The following is a 22,762-nucleotide window of genomic DNA, read 5'->3' on the forward strand; positions in this document are numbered from 1 at the left end:
CCTGACTATGCATGCTTAGAGATCAAGAAAGATATCTTTGGCATTCAGGTTTTGTTAATCGGAGGAGAATAACAAAACCGAAATGATATTATGTGGTGAAGATCTGTCGACAGTCTTTCAGAGAGACAAAAAAACAACATTTGTCAAAATATGAAAAAAAAAAAAATTTGTTTTTTTTTCTAACTGGTTTTCTGATATCCGTCATTTGCCAGCGTGACATCACAATCTGTTTTTTTTTTTTTTTTCGGGCTCATGTCATCAAGTTTTTATTTTAACCATTACATGCACCTAATTCTGCCTGTTGTGGTTTTTTGGCCGCATGTGTTGGTTTCTGGTTTCCGAGTGTCATCATTGGCTCTCGTCAAAAAAACAACAACACTGGTTCTAATAAGTGGAATAACTACACCGAGGTTAAAATGTTTTTACAAGCTGCACGCTGTTTCAAAGATTCAAAGATACTCTATTTGTTAACCATCCAGGAGCGGCACTCAGGTCAAAATTTCATTTTCATACAATCGTTCCAAATTGGGATGTGGTGTCCGATGCCTTGCTGCCATCGTTTTTCCAAAACTTTGTTAAAAAATAAGCCAAATAATGTCTTTCAATAACCCTGTTCGTGAAGGAAAAATGGGGTAAACGTAACTTAACACTAATATAAATTCTATTGAGTTTGTTTCACAAACTGACTTGATAGGGGACCAAGTCATCTATTAGAGAACATGTAATTATTGGTAGCAGTCATCAAAGAAAACAAAGTTTACAGTTTAATTGATACCAAATAATAGGCTGTAGAACAAATGGAAAGTGGTCACCATGTCCTCCGGCAGCCTAAGCCTAGAGCAGCATAACTTAGATAACCAAATTGACTTAAACTACACAAGCTTTTTCAAAACGGAAGGTCTGAAACCTTGTCTTAAAAGCAAGCTACTCTAACATTTGAAGCTTGTCAGATTATCACTTTAAAATAAAGTATTGGGCAACTCGCCACAATGCAGGCACTCACCAACTCTGACAGGGAAGGCAAGAAGAAGCAGCAATAAGATGGAGGAGCTGCAGATATTTCTACAGCTCAGATTAGATAATATGCTGATGGGACAATTTCAAGTTGTGCACTCCACAAATCTGAGCCTCATGGAAGAGTGGCAAGAAGACAGAAGATGGAAATCAATAAATCCATGCAGAGCAGACAGAAAATATGCAGCAAAGCTGAACCTTGGTTCTGTATGCAAAGCATTCTGTGGTTTAACACGGCTTTGAATCAGATGATATCCATGTTTAAAAAGGCCCAAGTCAACGTTCAGATCTAAATCTAATTTCATGCCTGGGATTAAGACTTAAATAAATCTGAGTTAATCGGGTATAATGCTGCCTTTCATCTAATGTCTCTCCTGAAGTAACAAAAAACACCCCACCTATAAGTATTTGTATTTAGGAGTAAAATCAAATGAAATGTTTAACAGAAACAGTTCAGTTACAGAGGGCAATTACAATCAGGAAGAAAACCTCAGCTTATCGCTCTTCTACGATTCATATAAGGTCCATGGGTGAATGAATAACTTAAACATATGCGACCCCACTTATAGGAGGAATGTGGACTAACCACGCTGCGTGACAACTTATCACTCCGTAACAGCAAAGCTTTTTTTCCACCATAGAGAAATACATTTTATAACGGAGAATCACAGCCGAAGAGCAGAGAACAAAGCTTCACATATAGATACGGGCCTCAGGGTTTGGTTGAGGAGGAGCAGGATTCAGATGGTGACTGTGAATGTTTGACAGGAACACAGTCTGATCTGCTCTGATCTTTGCAGAGGTTGCAGATGTCATCCTGTATCATGCATGCAGCGTGGGCTGCTGGGGAAGACTCTGATAGTAGTTCCAGCCGGGGGTGTAAAGCAGTGTTACCCTTTTTTTTTTTTATTTCCACTCTGCTCGGTAACTCTACCTTTCGCTTATCTTGGTTAACCCTCAGCACAGCTTATTTTGGTTTACTGTGGCAAATCTGTTTCCACTACATCTCAACGCCTACAGGACAAATCCTATTTTGGGGAAACTGAAAATACTGTGCGGTGACTTCTGAGAAACATTAAAAACCATGTTATGGAGGCTACTGGCGCTCTAGGGTGTCTAAGTCGAGGTTAAAAGCAGGACGAAAACTAATTGGAGCAGGGGCGGTTCTAGAGCAGAATGTACCAGGGGGCCAGCGTGTTTTCATGGGGGCACAGAAAAGCATGAAAAAAAAGAAAAAAAAAGGACAAGCGATTGAAATATATTAATATAGTTGCATGAAGTGAAATTTCTATTCTTAAAATTCCATTTCTTATTAGGTCAAGATACATTCATAATTTAAGAATTTGACATATTTTTGACTTAATTTAAGTTAGAATTACTTTTCTATTTTCTATAAAATCTGAATCAGAGCATTGATTTTATTTATTTATTTTTTTAAACATTTAGCAGATGAAAAAAGGGATCCTATCTCAATATCACTGAAGCTATCACCTTATTGTTTTTAAATAATTAGTAAAACAGAATTTGTAAAGAAAATAATTAAATAGATCAAAAGGACGTATCAGTAACCATGTCTGTTCCAGCGCATATCATCATTAAATTTCTTTTAGTATTATGTCTTCAGTACAGGGGCCATAACAGGGGAGAACATGATCTACAGGAGCACTGGCCCCCGTTGGCCCCTGTCTAGAACCACCCATGAATTGGAGTGAATTGGGACCTCGACGTCTGAAAAGCTTTTAATAGTATCCAGATTTCTATAAAGAGTTATCTCTTATGGAGTCGATCTTTTAACCTTCTCTTACTTCAGGAGGCTTCATAGGTAGCACAATGTACTCATCAGTTGGCAAATGATTTCCCATCAGGAGGACGGATCAGAGATTACATGAGTTTGTCTTTACTGAAAATTAGAAATGCTATGCTGTCCTGCTGCCACATGCCTGTTCTCCACCTCACTGTTTAAACACACATACACCCATCTGCTGCCAGCGTTGAAAGGGCTCTGCACCGGCGGCACCAGGTTTCTATGGTGGAATCCTCAGACATCCGTGAATTGGGTTCAGTTTAAAAATACTTTCTCTCTTAAAAGTGTTTCTTTAAACCACTTAGAGGCGCTGATAAATGTATGTGGAATAGATTCTCTGTAGCCGTCTGTCTTACAGTGGCTATGAAGAAGCCTCTGACTGAAGACACACTAGGTGTTGAAGTCTTGATGGAGATGATGCTCCTTGTTCTGCATAATGTTCTTCATTTAATGAGGAATCATTCTTTGTTAAATCACCTCCAGAGGTTCTAGAGATAACTAGCATTTTGCCACAAAACCGAGCACCCCGAGCTTCAGTAGTCCCATCTGACTAATCTAATTGAGAAGACCGAGGTATTTATACATCTCCACTTCTTCTCCTATGGTGTTTACAGGATTAAAATTGTTCCTATTTCTTCAGAAATCGACAATAATCTCTCTTGTTTTGTTCACATTCAGATCAGATGATTGCACCTAATGTCTACAGTCACCTGAGTATTTCTGCAGGTATCAGGACTTAGTTTGGTACTGGAAGTCAGAGGCGTGCAGAGTAAAAAGGAATGGTTAGAGTACTCTCCCCTGTGGTGCTCCTGTGCTGCTGACTTCTTGATTAGACAGCTGACCCTGCAGTCGAACAAACTGTGGTTAGGACTCATCAGGTAGACTTTGATCAATTCAATTGAATTCAGTTTATTTCTATAGCATGAATTCACAACACATATCAATTCAAGGCTCTTTCAAGTTCACCAGATCATCCAGTCAGATTGATTCAAAGTTTTCTATCTAAGGGAAACCAATTAATTGCAGCGACTCATTGACTCAAATACAATCTCTCACACTAAACATGCTTGCAGCGACAGTGGAGAGGAAAAACTCCCTTTTAACAGGAAGAAACCTCCAGCAGAACCAGGCTCAGCGTGAGCGGCCATCTGCTGAGGCTGACTGATCCAGGCGATCGTTGCCTTTAATTGATTCTTCTGAAGTTTCTGATGAAGATTAGCAGGGGGTCCTGATAGCTGCTTATTTGCCTGCTCAGATGGGACTGACACCATCTGGACCTGCAGGACTATTGCCATTCATCTCATGCTGTGTGTTTACTTCTAGTTACAGACAGGTGGAAGGCGGAGGGAGCTGCACCATCTTCTGATACAGACGACATAGAGGCAGAAAGGTCCTTGGATGATATGAATTATGAAACATTTGAAGTTGAAAAAGGGAAACTAAAACTTTTATTCATCCAGATGGTCCATCAAATAAAATAATTTTAGCCAGTGTTCTTTATAAGATCTATTTTGATGTGGCGTAATTGTGGCTGTATGTTTTTTTTATTGGAGTTAATCATTACTAACAGTAGAGACACATACTTAAAAAATGTTTTAGTTTTGTAAAGTAATTTGTTGGGATTTTTTTCCTACATTACTGGATTAGATTAAACTGCTTTAGTCAGTCTGTTAACAGATTGATCTTTAATCCATTTGACCCAAAATGTGAGTAAAAGCTACGCCAAAAAAAAATAAAAACAACAACAAAATAGTTGATCAGTTTATCCTTTTATAATAGGGCCAATTTAGTTTGAATAACTTTGTACCTTTAAAAATAAAAAAGTTAGCTTTACACTATTCCACTCAAAGAATAAGAATTCTTAAAAGCAAAAGCAAACCAACCCAGGCGTGCTCCAGCACACACAACCAATCTGGTTGTTAATCACTTGCCTCACAATCAAAGGTTATAAAGATTATGATCCAAGAAAACAAATGAGCCAAAAAAAAGTGCAGTTTCAAAATACTGACGTGTTTATTATGCTTGAAATCAGATACAAAAAAACAATAACTTTGCAGCCGAGTTCAGACATACGTGTAAAAAATGTGATCTCTGTAAATGAAAGGTTGACATAATGTACCGGGTTGAACGCCTCTCATTGCCCTGCAGATAAGAGATATTAACGGTGACATTTGAAGATAAAGGGTCGGTGGAGGGAGACACCAGTGATTTCCCTCGGCTGTGGGGAGACACTCCGCCCTCAAGTTTCCATGCAGACATTTCATAAATATAAAAACCCCAAGCAGTCAGCAGCAGGTGGATCATCTGAAACCTTTGTTCTAAATGAGGCACAGTCACAGGATGCAGAATAAACACAAGGCTGCCATGAGGAAGTCTGTCACAGTAAAAAAAAAATATTAGTAAAATTTAAAAATGTAGAACTGATGAGACAACTTCCATGTCTGAGAGGATCTTTCTATGTTCAGAAAAACTACAGCTCTCTCTCTCTGGTTTGCTGATCAGGAAATGATTCAAACGGTTTCGTTATTTTGCTTTAAGTCATTCAAACCCAGGTTAGAGTGAAAATAGCAGCAGAAATCTGGCCCTCATCTGAAGCGGCTCCTCTCTTTATCCTTCGACCTCCTGGGCGAGCGGCTGCGGCTCCGGTCCCTGTGACCTTTGTCCCGCCCCTCCTTCCCGTGCTTGGGCCGGGACCGGCCGTGTTTCTGGTCCCTGTCTCTGGAGCGGGAGCGAGAGCGGGAGCGCTGGTTGCCTGACTTCCTGTCGCGTCTGCTCTCCTCGCTGTTCTGAAGAGAGGAGCACAAAAAGCAGATCAGACTGCTGGGAAACTTAAAAACATAATAGGTGACCTCTGCCACTTTAATCACTTATCCAACAGGTTTAAGGCCACAAATCCTGCCAACTTTCATATCCTTTAAGGAACAGAAAGCTCAGGCTTCTTAGAACAAGAGAAACAACAGGAACACTGATGAGAAGGATATTAAAGGAGCACAAGGAACAAGGAAACTGATATTCCACAGGAGAACATGAGCATTATTTGCCTACTGGCATCATTCCTGGCAAACCCAATGTGATGGTCATAAAACCTAGATGAGGCAGGTCTGCCTGCTCCTCTGTTAGGATGGCAGGCCTCAGCATTTCTAAAACCTGATCACCGTTCCCACACTAAATAGAATCATCCTCTTGTTCTGCCACAGGATTCCATCAAACGCTTAGGGTTTGATGGAAGGTGGAATAAATAAAATCACTTCCTCATTAAGGCACGGCTTCTCTGTCCACTGATTAATCATCATTCATTCATCATCATGACACAGCTATACTTTTTTTTTTTTTTAATCATCTCCCATCTGCTTATTTGTTTATTTAAGTTATACCTTGCTGTATCACAGAAAATCTGCTTCTTATACGTTGGTGAAGATTCTCAATCATCCAGTTCATAATCATTCCAAAAAAGTAAAAAAAAAAAAAACAATCCACTTGAATTTGTTTTCAAGTTTGAAGACGTTTTACTTCCCATCCAGGAAGCTTTTTCAAACATTTTTTTTTAGCAGTTTGGCTAACTCTATTCTCACATCCACTGCTCTATTAGCAGTTTGGCTAACTCTATTCTCACATCCACTGCTCTATTAGCAGTTTTGCTAACTCTATTCTCACATCCACTGCTCTATTAGCTGCTCTATTCTCACATTCACTCCTCTATTAGCAGTTTTGCTAGCTCTATTTGCTTGTCCACTGCTCTTTTAGTAGTTTTGGTAACTAGTCTCATATCCACTGATCTATTAGCAGTTTGGCTAACTCTATTCTCACATCCACTGCTCTATTAGCAGTTTTTCTAACTCTATATAATCATCCACTGATCTATTAGCAGTTTGGCTAACTCTATTCTCACATCCACTGCTCTATTAGCAGTTTGGCTAACTCTATTCTCACATCCACTGCTCTATTAGCAGTTTTGCTAACTCTATTCTCACATCCACTGCTCTATTAGCAGTTTTGCTAACCCTATTCTCACATTCACTCCTCTATTAGCAGTTTTGCTAACTCTATTCTCACATCCACTCCTCTATTAGCAGTTTTGCTAACCCTATTCTCACATCCACTCCTCTATTAGCAGTTTTGCTAACCCTATTCTCACATCCACTCCTCTATTAGCAGTTTTGCTAACTCTATTCTCACATCCACTTCTCTATTAGCAGTTTTGCTAACTCTATTCTCACATCCACTTCTCTATTAGAAGTTTTGCTAACTCTATTCTCACATCCACTGCTCTATTAGCAGTTTGGCTAACTCTATTTTCACATCCACTGCTCTATTAGCCGTTTGGCTAACTCTATTCTCACATCCACTGCTCTATTAGCAGTTTTTCTAACTCTATATAATCATCAACTGCTCTATTAGCAGTTATGCTAACTCTATTCTCACATCCGCTGCTCTATTAGCAGTTTTGCTAGCCCTATTCTCACATTCACTCCTCTATTAGCAGTTTTGATAACCCTATTCTCACATTCACTCCTCTATTAGCAGTTTTGCTATCTCTATTCTCACATCCACTTCTCTATTAGCAGTTTTGCTAACTCTATTCTCACATCCACTGCTCTATTAGCAGTTTTGCTAACCCTAATCTCACATCCACTCCTCTATTAGCAGTTTTGCTAACCCTATTCTCACATCCACTCCTCTATTAGCAGTTTTGCTAACTCTATTCTCACATCCACTTCTCTATTAGCAGTTTTGCTAACTCTATTCTCACATCTGCTGCTCTATTAGCAGTTTTGCTAACTCTATTCTCACATTCACTCCTCTATTAGCAGTTTTGCTAACCCTATTCTCACATTCTCACATCCACTCCTCTATTAGCAGTTTTGCTAACCCTATTCTCACATCCACTCCTCTATTAGCAGTTTTGCTAACTCTATTCTCACATCCGCTGCTCTATTAGCAGTTTTGCTAACCCTATTCTCACATCCACTCCTCTATTAGCAGTTTTGCTAACCCTATTCTCACATCCACTTCTCTATTAGCAGTTTTGCTAACTCTATTCTCACATCCGCTGCTCTATTAGCAGTTTTGCTAACCCTATTCTCACATCCACTTCTCTATTAGCAGTTTTGCTAACTCTATTCTCACATCCACTCCTCTATTAGCAGTTTTGATAACCCTATTCTCACATTCACTCCTCTATTAGCAGTTTTGCTAACTCTATTCTCACATCCGCTGCTCTATTAGCAGTTTTGCTAACCCTATTCTCACATCCACTCCTCTATTAGCAGTTTTGCTAACTCTATTCTCACATCCACTTCTCTATTAGCAGTTTTTTTTTTTTTTTGAACTTAATTTTTTTTATTTTTAATAACAGATGAACACAGTTACAATCTTTGTCTCCACCGACCTAAGCCACTATATTACACGAGACATTGAAAGGTGAGTCAGTGGGTGTTCTAACACATGTAATAATGCATACATGACAACAGATTGAAATCAACAGGCAGATAACAGTAAAATAAAATAAAATGGTACACAGCACTTGAATGAATCCCCTCCTGAGACAAGACAATCCACACATTCATAGTATTTTCCATCGACCAAAGATATACGCTAATGCAAAAGGGCTATCCTGTAGCTGTGTCACTGAGTTAGTAACGGTATGACAGAGCTCCATCTTGTATTAAAAACTGTTTTTTGAAACCTTAGGGAATATGTTATTCCTTCCATCATGTAAATGTCCCAAACTTTTTGTATCCATATGTTATATGTAGGAGGCTCTGGCTTCAGCCATCTGACAGTTATGCATTTCAATGCTGCTGTAAGCAAGATTCTTAACAGGTATCTATCCCCCTTCCTGTCTATTCCATCGGGTATTTCTCCCAGAATTGCCACCAATGGAGTTTTTGGGACATTTCTCCTGAAAATTACTTTAAGTGCTTCAAAGATGTCCTCCCAGAATACACTTAGTTTAGGGCAGGACCAAAAGATGTGCGTATGATTTGCAATCTGTGTCCCGCAGTTTCTCCAACATGAACTTGGTTGAGTTGGGCCCATTTTACTGGTTATTGTTGGCGTTCTGAAAAATCGGACTATTACTTTCCATTTGAATTCTCTCCATGTGTTAGAATTTGTTGTTAATTGTGCGTCGGTACACATTTCTTCCCATGTGTCCTCTGTTATTGACTCCTGCAGTTCAGTTTCCCATTTAAGCTTTATGTTTGTGGAATCATGCCCGTTCATAGACAGAAACAGGTTATATATTTTACTAATTACATTGTTATTACCTTTTCCCCTTTGTATGTCCATTAGGAAATTTTCTATGGGTGCAGATTCACGGAGTTTAGTCCAATTATTGTGTGTTGTTACAAAGGTTCTAAGTTGTAGGTATCTATAGAAGTCTGTCTTAGGGAGACCAAATTCACTTTTCATCTGCTCGAAGGTTTTGAAGTTTCCCTCTTTAATTAATTGATGGATATGAGATAGTCCATAATTAGACCAGTTTTTGAACCCGGAATCTAAATTGTTTGGTGTAAATGTCTTTATAAATCCTATATTTGATAAAAGTGAAATCTGCTTTGATAACTTAAAAGCCGATTGTATTGATTTCCAGACTTTAAGGGTATTTTTTGTCCAGGTTGTCATTTCCTTTGCAGGGGTATCTAAGAAAGGTAATGTTTGCAGTGGTACTGAGCATCTGCTTTCTTCTATTTCCAACCAGCGAGTATCTGCACTATTCTGTAGCCATGCTAGTAGGGGTTTAAGTTGTGCAGCCCAGTAGTAATATTTTAAATTTGGGAGTTTAAAGCCCCCCTTGGATTTAGGTAACTGTAGAGTTTTCAGTCTGATTCTAGGACGCTTTTTTTGCCAAATGAATCCAGTTATCATTTTATCTATTGTGTCAAAGGTAGATTTGGGAATTTCCACAGGTAGCATCTGGAATAAATAGAGTAGTCTTGGTAACACATTCATGCGGATACTTTCAACACGTCCTATCAGAGAGATGGGGAGGGTATCCCAACGCTCCAGGTCATTTTTAATGATTCGTAGAAGTTTATTATAGTTTGTCTCATAGAGGTCACATAGAGACGGAGGTATTTGAATACCCAGATATTTGATACCGTTCTTGGGCCATTTGAATCCACTCTGTACTTTTATGAGGTCTGAAATTGTGCTATTTACATCCATAGCTTCCGTTTTTTCTATGTTGATTTTATAACCTGAATAGAATCCATATTGAGAGATGAGCTCTTTTAGGTGGGGGATTGTTGATTTAGGTTCTGTCAAGTACAACAATACATCATCAGCATATAATGAAATTTTGTGTACGTCTTTATTGATTTCTATCCCTTTAATATTAGGATCCTCTCTAATGAGTTGAGCTAGTGGTTCAATACTAATGGCAAACAGGAGGGGTGAGAGTGGGCATCCCTGTCTGCACCCCCGTTCTAATGAGAATCTAGTAGACCTATAGCCGTTAACTTTAACTACTGCCTGTGGAGAGGAGTAGAGTGTTTTCACCCAATCAACAAAATATGGACCAAATCCAAAGCGTTTAAGGGTATGAATTAAATATTTCCAGGAGACTCTATCAAACGCCTTTTGGGCATCTAAAGAGATGATTGCTGATTCAATCTTTCTCTCTCTTTGAACGCTTGTTAGGTTTAGTAAGCGTCTTAGATTATCACCATAGTACCTACCAACAATAAATCCTGTCTGATCGGGGTGTATGATTTGGGTGATAAATTTGTTAAGTCGTCTTGCTAGGATTGCTGTAAGTATGCGTGAGTCTGTATTCAATAGTGATATGGGTCTATAAGACTGGCAATCTGTAGGATCCTTGCCCTCTTTGTGGATTACTACCATTGTGGCTTCTGTCCAGGATGGTGCCATAGTTTTGGATTTTAACGCATGATGATATGCTTTTAATAGCAAGGGGGCCAGAAGATCTACAAAAGTTTTATAGAAGTCGTTGGTAAATCCATCTGGGCCTGGACTTTTGTTGTTCTTGAGTGATTTTATTATCTGCTTAATCTCCCATTCCTCAATTGGTTGATCTAATTCCAGCGCCATCTCATCCGTTAATTGGTTCAATTTTATGTTATTTAAATATTCTGTAAGCTCTTGGTCATTATTACAGGTATCAGTATTTGTATATAGTAATTTATAAAATTTTGCAAAGGCCTCAGCTATTTTGTCAGGACTTGTCTCAACAGTCTCTTGGGATTTTATTTTATGAACCATATTGGAGGATTGTTGTTTCCTCAATCTAAATGCTAATAACCTACTGGGTTTCTGACCGTGTTCATAATATTTTTGATTAGTAAACCTCAAGTTACCTTCTACTTTATCTAACAATAGACTGTTTAGTTGTCTGCGGGTTGCATTTAATTCCTTCAGGATTTTACCTGAAGCGTATCTCTTATGTTTAAACTCCAAATCTTTGATTCTATCCTCCAAATCTTTTTGTTTAGCCTCCTTTTGTTTTTTCCTTGCAGATGTGAAGGAAATTATGCGGCCTCGAAGGAATGCTTTGGCACAGTCCCATAATATCAGAGGTGTTGTTTCTGTAGATGTATTAGTTTCTAGGTATATCTTGAGCTCCGCTGTAATGGATGTGATGAATACTTTGTCGTTGAGTAGGGACGTGTTAAGTCTCCATTGTTTAGATGTTAACCTATGTCCTATATCCCATTTTAATAAGACAGGTGCATGGTCAGAAATAGTAATAGGTAATATTTCAATATCCACTATTCTATGCAGTTCTGACTTTGGGGTAAAAAAATATTCGATCCTAGAGTAGGATGCATGACTACTTGAGTAGAAAGTAAAGTCTTTAATTCTGGGAAACCTGCTCCTCCATACATCTACAATACCTGTCTCTATGATCTGATATTTGAGCATCCTACTCATTCTAGAGAGTGGAGTTCTTGGTGTGGGTGATCTGTCCAATATTTGTGACAAAATACAATTGAAGTCCCCACCCATCAACAACAGCCCGGTGCTGTGCTGTAATATTACCTTAAACAGTGACTTTATGAAATCTGGTGCATCCAAGTTGGGTGCATATACATTTACAAGCGATACTTCTATGCCATCAATTGTACCATTAACTAACACGTATCTTCCCTCTGTATCTCTATGTAACAACGTTTGTGTGAAATTAATCTGTCGGTGCATAAGTATGACAACACCTTTCTTTTTTCCTGACTGGTGGGATGAGTAGAAAGCCTTGTCAGCCCAAGATTTTTTTAATTTTTCATGCTCTGTATCAGATAGGTGGGTTTCTTGGAGAAAAGCAATGTGACAATTAATTTGTTTTATTTGAGTCAATATTTTCTTTCTTTTGACTGGATTATTGAGTCCCTTTACATTGTAAGTTACAATTTTAAGTGGGTCATCCATTAGCTCTATGTGATCTATGTTTGAACATCTCGGAATATATCTGAAATGGCCATGAGTCCTTTATGCAAAACACGGTATTGTCTGTGTGGGGTCCAAGGGACATATACACAATGTGCGCAGAACCAAACAGAGAGGGATAATATAATTTTTTGACAACGGTAACCCTGGGGAACAGAGGGAACAGAACTAAGAGAACATAGAACAGGTAAATACAATGTTTATATACTTGGGACATAGTCCCCAGCAGCTAAAATGAGCTGCTAAAGTGCACAGTCAAGGTAGAGTCTGTGTGCAGAGGTGCGCTTAGATATGCAAATAAGATGAGAAAAAAGAAAAAAAAGTAAAAAAAAAAAAAAAAAAAAAAAAAAAAAAAAAAAAAAAGCCAAAGTCGTAATGGAGAAAGCAAGTCAGCTATAAAAGCTTCAAATATACCGCACAAGCTCCTGCAAATCCTAAAAAAAACGAGAATCTGGAAGTAAAACAGCAAATTTGCTCATATTGTTAAAGAATATAGATTTATCATCATGAAAGAGAGCAGTTTGAGAGATAGTCACAACAATGGATATATTTTCTAATATTATTGTCTGTATAGGCTCACGGTACCTTTATTCAGCTTGCTCTATTGGGGTAATATTGTTCCGGACATATTCCATAGCCATTTTAGGGTCGAGGAACTCCTTTTCTTCATTATGGTATGTGATCCGAAATCGGGCCGGGTAGAGGAGGCCGTAGCGGACTTCTTTATTACCCCGTAGCGCCTTCCGTACCTCCATGAAGGTGGCTCTTGCTTTGGCTACGCTGGCCGTGTAGTCGGGGAAGAAGCTGACGCGATGTCCATTGTAGGAAAGCGGAGCTCTGTCTTGGGCTCTCCTCAGGATCTCCGCCGCGTCTCCGTCATGATGTAATTTAGCGATGATGACTCTTGGTGTCTCCCGGTCTCTGGGTCCTTTCCCGGTGAGTGTGCGGTGTGAACGGTCCACCTTTATATCTCGATCCATCTGCAGAACTTCTTTGATGATTTTCGCCACAGCTTGTGGGGAGCTGGAGCCCGGGCGTTCTACAATGCCCGCTATGCGGATATTGGACCTTCTCATTCTCCCCTCTAGATCTTCACATTTATCTTTCAGCGTGGCCATTTCCTTCTGTAAGCTGGTTACAGTGGACTGTAGTGAAGTAACTTCATCTGACCACGTTGATAGGCCACCCTTTATGTCCAAGATGTCCGTCTTTATAATATCCACTTCAGTTTGCATGATCTTTGAGCTGTTAGCAATTTCGGAACGGACCGCTAGCAGTTCGGCTCTTATAGCTTGAAAATCTTCTGCTAATGCGCCTTTAAGTTCGTCTCTTATCACTTTAGCAATTTCGCCTCTCAGTGACGATAAGATATCTGCTTTCATTTCTTCGTTACTCATGTTCGGGCCAACCGTCTCAGTGGTTGTCGGTGGGTTAGCTTCGCCAGTTGTCCGCTGTCTCATACTCCTAGCAGGCCTTATAGCATTAGCATCGCTTCCGTATCTATACTTTTGCAGCTTTTTGGCCATTTGGGCCGATTATGCTCGGATTGTCCAGTTGTTTGTGATTCTAAAGTTTTCTCTTCGGTTTTTCGGCGGGTATTAACGTAGTTAATGCTGTTTATATATTAATTTTTTATGTAATTAACACGGATTTTGCAGGAGCTCAGGAAAGTACGTCCTACGCCATATCTTGCTCACCAGCGCCCCCCCTCTATTAGCAGTTTTGCTAACTCTATTCTCACATCCACTCCTCTATTAGCAGTTTTGCTAACTCTATTCTCACATCCACTTCTCTATTAGCAGTTTTGCTAACTCTATTCTCACATCCACTCCTCTATTAGCAGTTTTGCTAACTCTATTCTCACATCCACTTCTCTATTAGCAGTTTTGCTAACTCTATTCTCACATCCACTCCTCTATTAGCAGTTTTGCTAACTCTATTCTCACATCCACTTCTCTATTAGCAGTTTTGCTAACTCTATTCTCACATCCACTCCTCTATTAGCAGTTTTGCTAACCCTATTCTCACATCCACTCCTCTATTAGCAGTTTTGCTAACTCTATTCTCACATCCACTTCTCTATTAGCAGTTTTGCTAACTCTATTCTCACATCCACTCCTCTATTAGCAGTTTTGCTAACTCTATTCTCACATCCACTTCTCTATTAGCAGTTTTGCTAACTCTATTCTCACATCCACTCCTCTATTAGCAGTTTTGCTAACTCTATTCTCACATCCACTTCTCTATTAGCAGTTTTGCTAACTCTATTCTCACATCCACTCCTCTATTAGCAGTTTTGCTAACTCTATTCTCACATCCACTTCTCTATTAGCAGTTTTGCTAACTCTATTCTCACATCCACTCCTCTATTAGCAGTTTTGCTAACTCTATTCTCACATCCACTTCTCTATTAGCAGTTTTGCTAACTCTATTCTCACATCCACTTCTCTATTAGAAGTTTTGCTAACTCTATTCTCACATCCACTGCTCTATTAGCAGTTTGGCTAACTCTATTTTCACATCCACTGCTCCATTAGCCGTTTGGCTAACTCTATTCTCACATCCACTGCTCTATTAGCAGTTTTTCTAACTCTATATAATCATCCACTGCTCTATTAGCAGTTATGCTAACTCTATTCTCACATCCGCTGCTCTATTAGCAGTTTTGCTAGCCCTATTCTCACATTCACTCCTCTATTAGCAGTTTTGCTATCTTTATTCTCACATCCACTTCTCTATTAGCAGTTTTGCTAACTCTATTCTCACATCCACTGCTCTATTAGCAGTTTTGCTAACCCTAATCTCACATCCACTGCTCTATTAGCAGTTTTGCTAACCCTATTCTCACATTCACTCCTCTATTAGCAGTTTTGCTAACTTTATTCTCACATCCACTTCTCTATTAGCAGTTTTGCTAACTCTATTCTCACATCCACTGCTCTATTAGCAGTTTTGCTAACCCTAATCTCACATCCACTGCTCTATTAGCAGTTTTGCTAACTCTATTCTCACATCCACTGCTCTATTAGCAGTTTTGATAACCCTAATCTCACATCCACTGCTCTATTATCAGTTCTGCTAACTCTATTCTCACATCCACTGCTCTATTAGCAGTTTGGCTAACTCTATTCTCACATCCACTGCTCTATTAGCAGTTTTGCTAACTCTATTCTCACATCCACTGCTCTATTAGCAGTTTGGCTAACTCTATTCTCACATCCACTGCTCTATTAGCAGTTTGGCTAACTCTATTCTCACATCCACTGCTCTATTAGCAGTTTTTCTAACTCTATATAATCATCCACTGCTCTATTAGCAGTTATGCTAACTCTATTCTCACATCCGCTGCTCTATTAGCAGTTTTGATAACCCTAATCTCACATCCACTGCTCTATTATCAGTTCTGCTAACTCTATTCTCACATTCACTGCTCTATTAGCAGTTTGGCTAACTCTATTCTCACATCCACTCCTCTATTAGCAGTTTTGCTAACTCTATTCTCACATCCACTTCTCTATTAGCAGTTTTGCTAACTCTATTCTCACATCCACTGCTCTATTAGCAGTTTTGCTAACCCTATTCTCACATCCACTGCTCTATAAGCAGTTTTGCTAACTCTATTCTCACATCCACTTCTCTATTAGCAGTTTTGATAACTCTATTCTCACATCCACTGCTCTATTAGCAGTTTTGCTAACCCTATTCTCACATTCACTCCTCTATTAGCAGTTTTGCTAACTCTATTCTCACATCCACTGCTCTATTAGCAGTTTTGATAACTCTATTCTCACATCCACTCCTCTATTAGCAGTTTTGATAACTCTATTCTCACATCCACTGCTCTATTAGCAGTTTTGCTAACCCTATTCTCACATTCACTCCTCTATTAGCAGTTTTGCTAACTCTATTCTCACATCCACTGCTCTATTAGCAGTTTTGATAACTCTATTCTCACATCCACTTCTCTATTAGAAGTTTTGCTAACTCTATTCTCACATCCACTGCTCTATTAGCAGTTTGGCTAACTCTATTTTCACATCCACTGCTCTATTAGCCGTTTGGCTAACTCTATTCTCACATCCACTGCTCTATTAGCAGTTTTTCTAACTCTATATAATCATCCACTGCTCTATTAGCAGTTATGCTAACTCTATTCTCACATCCGCTGCTCTATTAGCAGTTTTGCTAGCCCTATTCTCACATTCACTCCTCTATTAGCAGTTTTGCTATCTCTATTCTCACATCCACTTCTCTATTAGCAGTTTTGCTAACTCTATTCTCACATCCACTGCTCTATTAGCAGTTTTGCTAACCCTAATCTCACATCCACTGCTCTATTAGCAGTTTTGCTAACCCTATTCTCACATTCACTCCTCTATTAGCAGTTTTGCTAACTCTATTTTCACATCCACTTCTCTATTAGCAGTTTTGCTAACTCTATTCTCACATCCACTGCTCTATTAGCAGTTTTGCTAACCCTAATCTCACATCCACTGCTCTATTAGCAGTTTTGCTAACTCTATTCTCACATCCACTGCTCTATTAGCAGTTTTGATAACCCTAATCTCACATCCACTGCTCTATTATCAGTTCTGCTAACTCTATTCTCACATCCACTGCTCTATTAGCAGTTTGGCTAACTCTATTCTCACATCCACTGCTCTATTAGCAGTTTTGCTAACTCTATTCTCACATCCACTGCTCTATTAGCAGTTTGGCTAACTCTATTCTCACATCCACTGCTCTATTAGCAGTTTGGCTAACTCTATTCTCACATCCACTGCTCTATTAGCAGTTTTTCTAACTCTATATAATCATCCACTGCTCTATTAGCAGTTATGCTAACTCTATTCTCACATCCGCTGCTCTATTAGCAGTTTTGATAACCCTAATCTCACATCCACTGCTCTATTATCAGTTCTGCTAACTCTATTCTCACATCCACTGCTCTATTAGCAGTTTGGCTAACTCTATTCTCACATCCACTCCTCTATTAGCAGTTTTGCTAACTCTATTCTCACATCCACTTCTCTATTAGCAGTTTTGCTAACTCTATTCTCACATCCACTGCTCTATTAGCAGTTTTGCTAACCCTATTCTCACATCCACTGCTCTATAAGCAGTTTTGCTAACTCTATTCTCACATCCACTTCTCTATTAGCAGTTTTGATAACTCTATTCTCACATCCACTGCTCTATTAGCAGTTTTGCTAACCCTATTCTCACATTCACTCCTCTATTAGCAGTTTTGCTAACTCTATTCTCACATCCACTGCTCTATTAGCAGTTTTGATAACTCTATTCTCACATCCACTCCTCTATTAGCAGTTTTGATAACTCTATTCTCACATCCACTGCTCTATTAGCAGTTTTGCTAACCCTATTCTCACATTCACTCCTCTATTAGCAGTTTTGCTAACTCTATTCTCACATCCACTGCTCTATTAGCAGTTTTGATAACTCTATTCTCACATCCACTCCTCTATTAGCAGTTTTGATAACCCTATTCTCACATCCACTGCTCTATTAGTAGGTTTGCTTGCTTTACTTGCTCACCCATAATCCTATTGCTAGTTCTGGTGGGCCCATTTGTGTGTTCAACAATGCTATTGCTGGTGTTGCTAACTCTATACGCATATCCACTGCTCTATTAGCAGTTTTGCTAGCCTTATTCACACAGCCCCCACACTATTGCTAGTTTAGGTAACTCTCTTTGCGTGTCCACCACACTTTAGCCATTTTTGAATCGCTCCATTGGCCGATTCACATTGATTGAAATGTTTTGTTTGCATCGCCAAGCGTTAATTTGCTTATATTTTAATCTTTGCATAGAGATTAAATCTAACCATTTGCTTGTTAGCGTTTAGTGGGAATACACCTTTGATACATGTACCTTCATTATTATACCATTACTACATTAGTTTTAGACAATCAACATCCACAATTATCCTTTATGGCAGTAACTTCAGGGGTAATGTCAAATTAACAGCAAAATCTGTTATTGTGACGGATCTCTTTGTGAAACATATCTGAAATGGCTACCTTAGGATAAGCCAGAAGGCCCTCTGCAAAGAAAGCTCATCAATATCATATGATGACTAAGTCAGAGAGGCTCTGCTCAGAAAAGATTCAGGTTCCTGTCCACCAACATAAGCATTTACAGTTAGTTATCTGAAGGTGTTACCATGCAGGGAGCATTTGATTAAACAAACAAAAGTGTTTGTGTGCATTCCTAAACCTCCAAGCATGTAGATCAAATTTCAATTGGTGCACACTCCTGGCAGCAACCCAACAACAGGAAAAGCTGGAAAACAGGGGGAGTAACAACCCCAGAGGTTTTCAGTTACCTTGTGCTTTTTAGACTTCCTGCTGTCTTCATCGTCTGAATGATGATGGTGCTTCTTGTGCTTCTTCTGAGGTGGCCGATGGCTCGTTGTCTCCTCCTCGTCCTCAATGAGCAGGTCATACTTGGAGCTTTTTCAAAAGGTTATGGAAATCTCAGAAACATTAGAAAAAACCAAAACGAATGAGCTGGTGCCCTAACAGGGGAGGATACTCTTGTTTAGGCTTCACTTGATCTTTGAGAGCCAGTTTGGAGCGGTTCTCCAAGTCTTTCTCGTAGGCCTTGAAGTCATCTTTGGTGTATTTTCCTCCTAAAACAGAAAGAATGATAAAAGGAACGTTCATTTAACGGGGGAGTTCACACTTTTAGACATGAGTTAATGTTAAAACCTTTAAAGCTGTTAAGATTGCGTCTGCAGCAGATTTTCATTGTTCTCTGAGTACACATTAGTTTCTACAGGAGGTTAAAGCTAAAGGCTGGTCTGAACAGAGAACCATCTTTTATTTTATATATTTTTTTTTACTTTTTATGAACTTTTAACACAGATTTGTTAAAAAAGAAATGCTTTACATGTCCTTACTTCAGGATGTGGTTCAAACAGGAAGACTAACTGAGGTGCACAACTCCTACCTGCTTCCTGTGTAAACAATCATGGAGCTGTGTCTACATAAGGACCTAAAGCAAAGCTGATGATGGTTCTTAACGTTCTTAGAAGAACATTCTCAGAGTTTGGTTTGACGTTTTTTTTTAAGACTGGAGTCATTTTAGGACCATACAGGTTCACTTTGGGGTCAGCACTTTTCAAACCAGCCGTTAGCTTTAGCATGGGGCCAGCTAATCTGGATTCAGGCTAAATGGAGGCAAACCTACAAAACAAAAAATAGTGAGATATCACTTTAATGAAATAATAACCAAATAATAACTCTGATGCTACTGTGTCACTTCTATAACATAAGGGGAAAATGTTCAAAGTTACCTTTCCCTTTCCATTTGATCTTTGCAACAGACTGGCTGAAGTCTACGTGGATCCTCCGGTCATCAATCAGCACGTTGTCCATCTTGAAGTAAGCCTTCTCGCAGTCTTCTTCCTGTCGAGTAAATACAAACATATCTTCAGTAAAGTTGCAGCTTAAAACAACAGAACTCAGCTGTAATCTCACATCTAATCCTGGCATTTTGCAACTCATTACCTGCTATCACATTGTTGGATTAATTGTACAAGTTATTCTACTTTTAATCATATTACTTTAATCATATTATTATGCTTACACACTGAGATCATATTATTATCCTTATACATTCATATTTACACATTTGCATATTCCTGTATACTTGTATTACACAAAGTGTTGAAATGTTTCACTTGCTGTCTTTCTAATGCTTGTTATTAGTGTGTGCAGATGCAGTGCTGGCTGCTCAAGGTCAGCAAGGAGAAAACACGGGGAAATGCACTCACTAACACCGGAGAAAGGAGTGAAAGCTCTTATCTCATGATATTGTATGATGTGATGCAGAACTTCTGGTACCGATTGGGTTTCACCCCTCCCTTCTGGTTCCGACTGGCTTCACCCTTCCCCCTCCCCTTAGCAGTCGGAACCACATTGTAGCCAGGGCGTTTCCTTAATAAAAGCTTGGTAGAGCGGAGACTTTTTCAGAGTGGTTTGGAGAATTGGAACTGAACAGTCTCTGATCACTCTCCTTGCAAGTGAATCATACTAAAATTCTCTGTGTCATTCTTTGTACAGGTTACTGCATAAAATGTTTGGTGTTTAAACCTAACATTAATTGGTCCTTCGAGCTGGATTGCAAGATACCCGACGACCCCCAGCAGGTAAGTGAGACCCAGATAAGCCTGCGGCCGCAGCAAAGAGACCCTTTACGGGACTGGTCTCTCCCTTACAGGCTGGGGTCCGACGGTTGAAGCATTTCGAGGACGCAGAGAATTGTGAGTAGTTTTTCTTTTAATAAGGAGTGAGTGAGTTATTGGAAGAAAAATATATAAAAATATAAAAAATTTATAAAAATATAATAATATAAAAAAAAAAAAAAAGAAGATAGAAGTGAAGGGCGTGGGGTCACGAGATTCCCCTTTTGAAGTCCTCTCAGCGTGGGGTCACGAGATTCCCCTTTTGAAGTCCTCTCAGCGTGGGGTCACGAGATTCTCCTTTTGTACTAAAACCCTGACAATTCTAGACTCTATCAGGTAAAACAGAAATTTTAAAACAGTTAAAGTCCGCGGGAGGGCAGGCTCCCCTAGTTTGTAAGGGCAGGTTCCCCGAGTTGTAAACTAGTTAAATTCTGCGTAGGATGGCGGCGTCCTCTGTGTTTAAAATAAAGTAAAAGTTAACTGCGCAGTGTGTGTGTGTGAGTGAGAGTGTGTGTGTGAAAGGAAATATAGATATCACTAGATATCTGTATTTCATACCAAAAGACAAGGGTTAAATGGTGAGCTTTTGTGGATGTTTGTAGACAAGAAAACTCCACCTGTAAAGGTTGAAGTGAGTTTTACCACAAAAGTAGTTGATCACCATCTTGTCTGAAGCCCCAGTGTTTAGAACACGACAGGTGTTAAAAACCCACTGGGCCCAAATTTAGTTCAAAATGGGAAAAGGGCAAAGTAAAGAAAAACAGAAGTTATTAGAGAAACTCCAGTGCAAAGATTGGAAAGCAGTCGAAAATTACTGGATAAAAAACTACGGTTTTAATAGGCAAATTGAGCACCACAAACATAAAAGATTTGCAACAAAAAATAAAAACAAAGAGCAAAAATAAAGACACTTTGATGGCAAAAGAAGGTTACATGCAAACCATGGTCTGGATGAAATTGGCAGAACAGAGAGAACAGGGAGAGCGTAGAGCTAAGAGAGACAGGGGGGAGAGACAAAGAAAAGAGAAAGAAGAGGAAGAAAGGGAAAGTGAAGAAAGAAAAAAGGAAAAGGAAAGATCAGTTATGTTTCATAGAAAGGAGGATGATGAGTACGCAGGGCCCTATTCTAACCTGATACATCAAATACATAATCTCCCATCAATGGGAGGTGCTGCCGCTGCAGCCGATCCCTCAGCTCTCTCACCCACGGGGGATCCTCCACCATATACTCCCCCACAACATGTAGAAGCACCATTGAAAATAGCCCCTCCTCAAGTAGCTTCTCCACAAGCTGATACCTCCCAGGGATATATTACTAGGTCCAAAGGTTCTGTAGGAGATTGGTCAAAAACTTTAGCGACAACATTTAATGACATTCTGTCTCCACGGGCACCCCGAGTGATGCCTGTGAACCTGGAAGGTGAAGGAGCAGTCCTCACGCTTCCTTTCATAGAATTACCAAACCCCTTAGCAGGCCAGGTTGAGGGGAATGCCCAACAACCAGCCACAGTAATGGTATACAGAACCTGGACACAGGAAGATGTTAGAAAAGCAGTAGAAGGAATTCCCTCTCCAAAGAAGGATGTGGAAGAATGTGGAATTCAAGAATGGGTAAATCGTCACCACATAGAGATGAGTGGTGCAACACTCCAAAAGTATATAAATCACGCCCTGCATGCAGAGAAAGTCATAAAAAGTAAAAAGAATCACAATAAAGAATCCACTGTGTTTTATCAGCAGTCCAGAGGTAGGGGCCGAGGCCGTGTAAGGGGAAGAGGTTTTGGATCACGCTCAACTGATAATTCCAGAGCGTGTTGGTCATGTGGAAAAAAAGGCCACATAGCTAGACACTGTCAAAGTAAACCACAAAAGCAGGAAGCTCAGCATGACTAGATGAGCAACCATTTTCTATTAGAGAGATAGAGGGTGAAAATATGGATGTCTTAAACCTAGAAGATTTTTTTTTAAAGAAATGTTATAGACCAGAAAAAGTTCTGATGGTCCAGGGCACTCCTGTTAAATTTTGTGTGATACAGGAGCCTGCAGAACCACAATAAAAGAACCCATACCCTTGCATATACCCATCGTAAAGATGATTTACCTGTAGGTCCATATTCAGCATTATTACAGCAAGCACAAGCAGCTTTACAGCAAGACCCAAATGAACTTGGTGCTGCTGCTGCTTCTGCTTCAGCCCCAGTCTTGCCAGCTCCTAAAGTTGAAAATCCACCGGCTTATTCTCCTATGCCCAGCACCTCCACAAGGGTTACCCATTCTGGGGGACCTGTGGGGGCTTGGTCAAAAGATATGGGGGGAGGCTTAATCTCCC

General features: G+C 39.5%; 1 protein-coding gene across 1 annotated transcript in view; it reads right to left on the reverse strand.

The window, feature by feature from the left end:
* Positions 1–5,344: 5,344 nt before the first annotated feature.
* Positions 5,345–22,762, reverse strand: part of ppil4 (peptidylprolyl isomerase (cyclophilin)-like 4) — a 33,129-nt gene continuing 15,711 nt past the window's right edge. The window contains exons 10-13 of the mRNA XM_038278095.1: positions 19,543–19,654; positions 18,780–18,876; positions 18,571–18,697; positions 5,345–5,604 (exon numbers count right to left, since the gene is read on the reverse strand). Of these exons, the coding sequence (XP_038134023.1) occupies positions 5,404–5,604; positions 18,571–18,697; positions 18,780–18,876; positions 19,543–19,654 (537 nt within the window). The 3' untranslated portion in view covers positions 5,345–5,403. The remainder of the gene's footprint in view (positions 5,605–18,570; positions 18,698–18,779; positions 18,877–19,542; positions 19,655–22,762) is intronic.

Source organism: Cyprinodon tularosa, unplaced genomic scaffold (assembly GCF_016077235.1).
Source record: "Cyprinodon tularosa strain WSP-4 unplaced genomic scaffold, ASM1607723v1 ctg1378, whole genome shotgun sequence".
NCBI classification, from domain to species: Eukaryota; Metazoa; Chordata; class Actinopteri; order Cyprinodontiformes; family Cyprinodontidae; genus Cyprinodon; species Cyprinodon tularosa.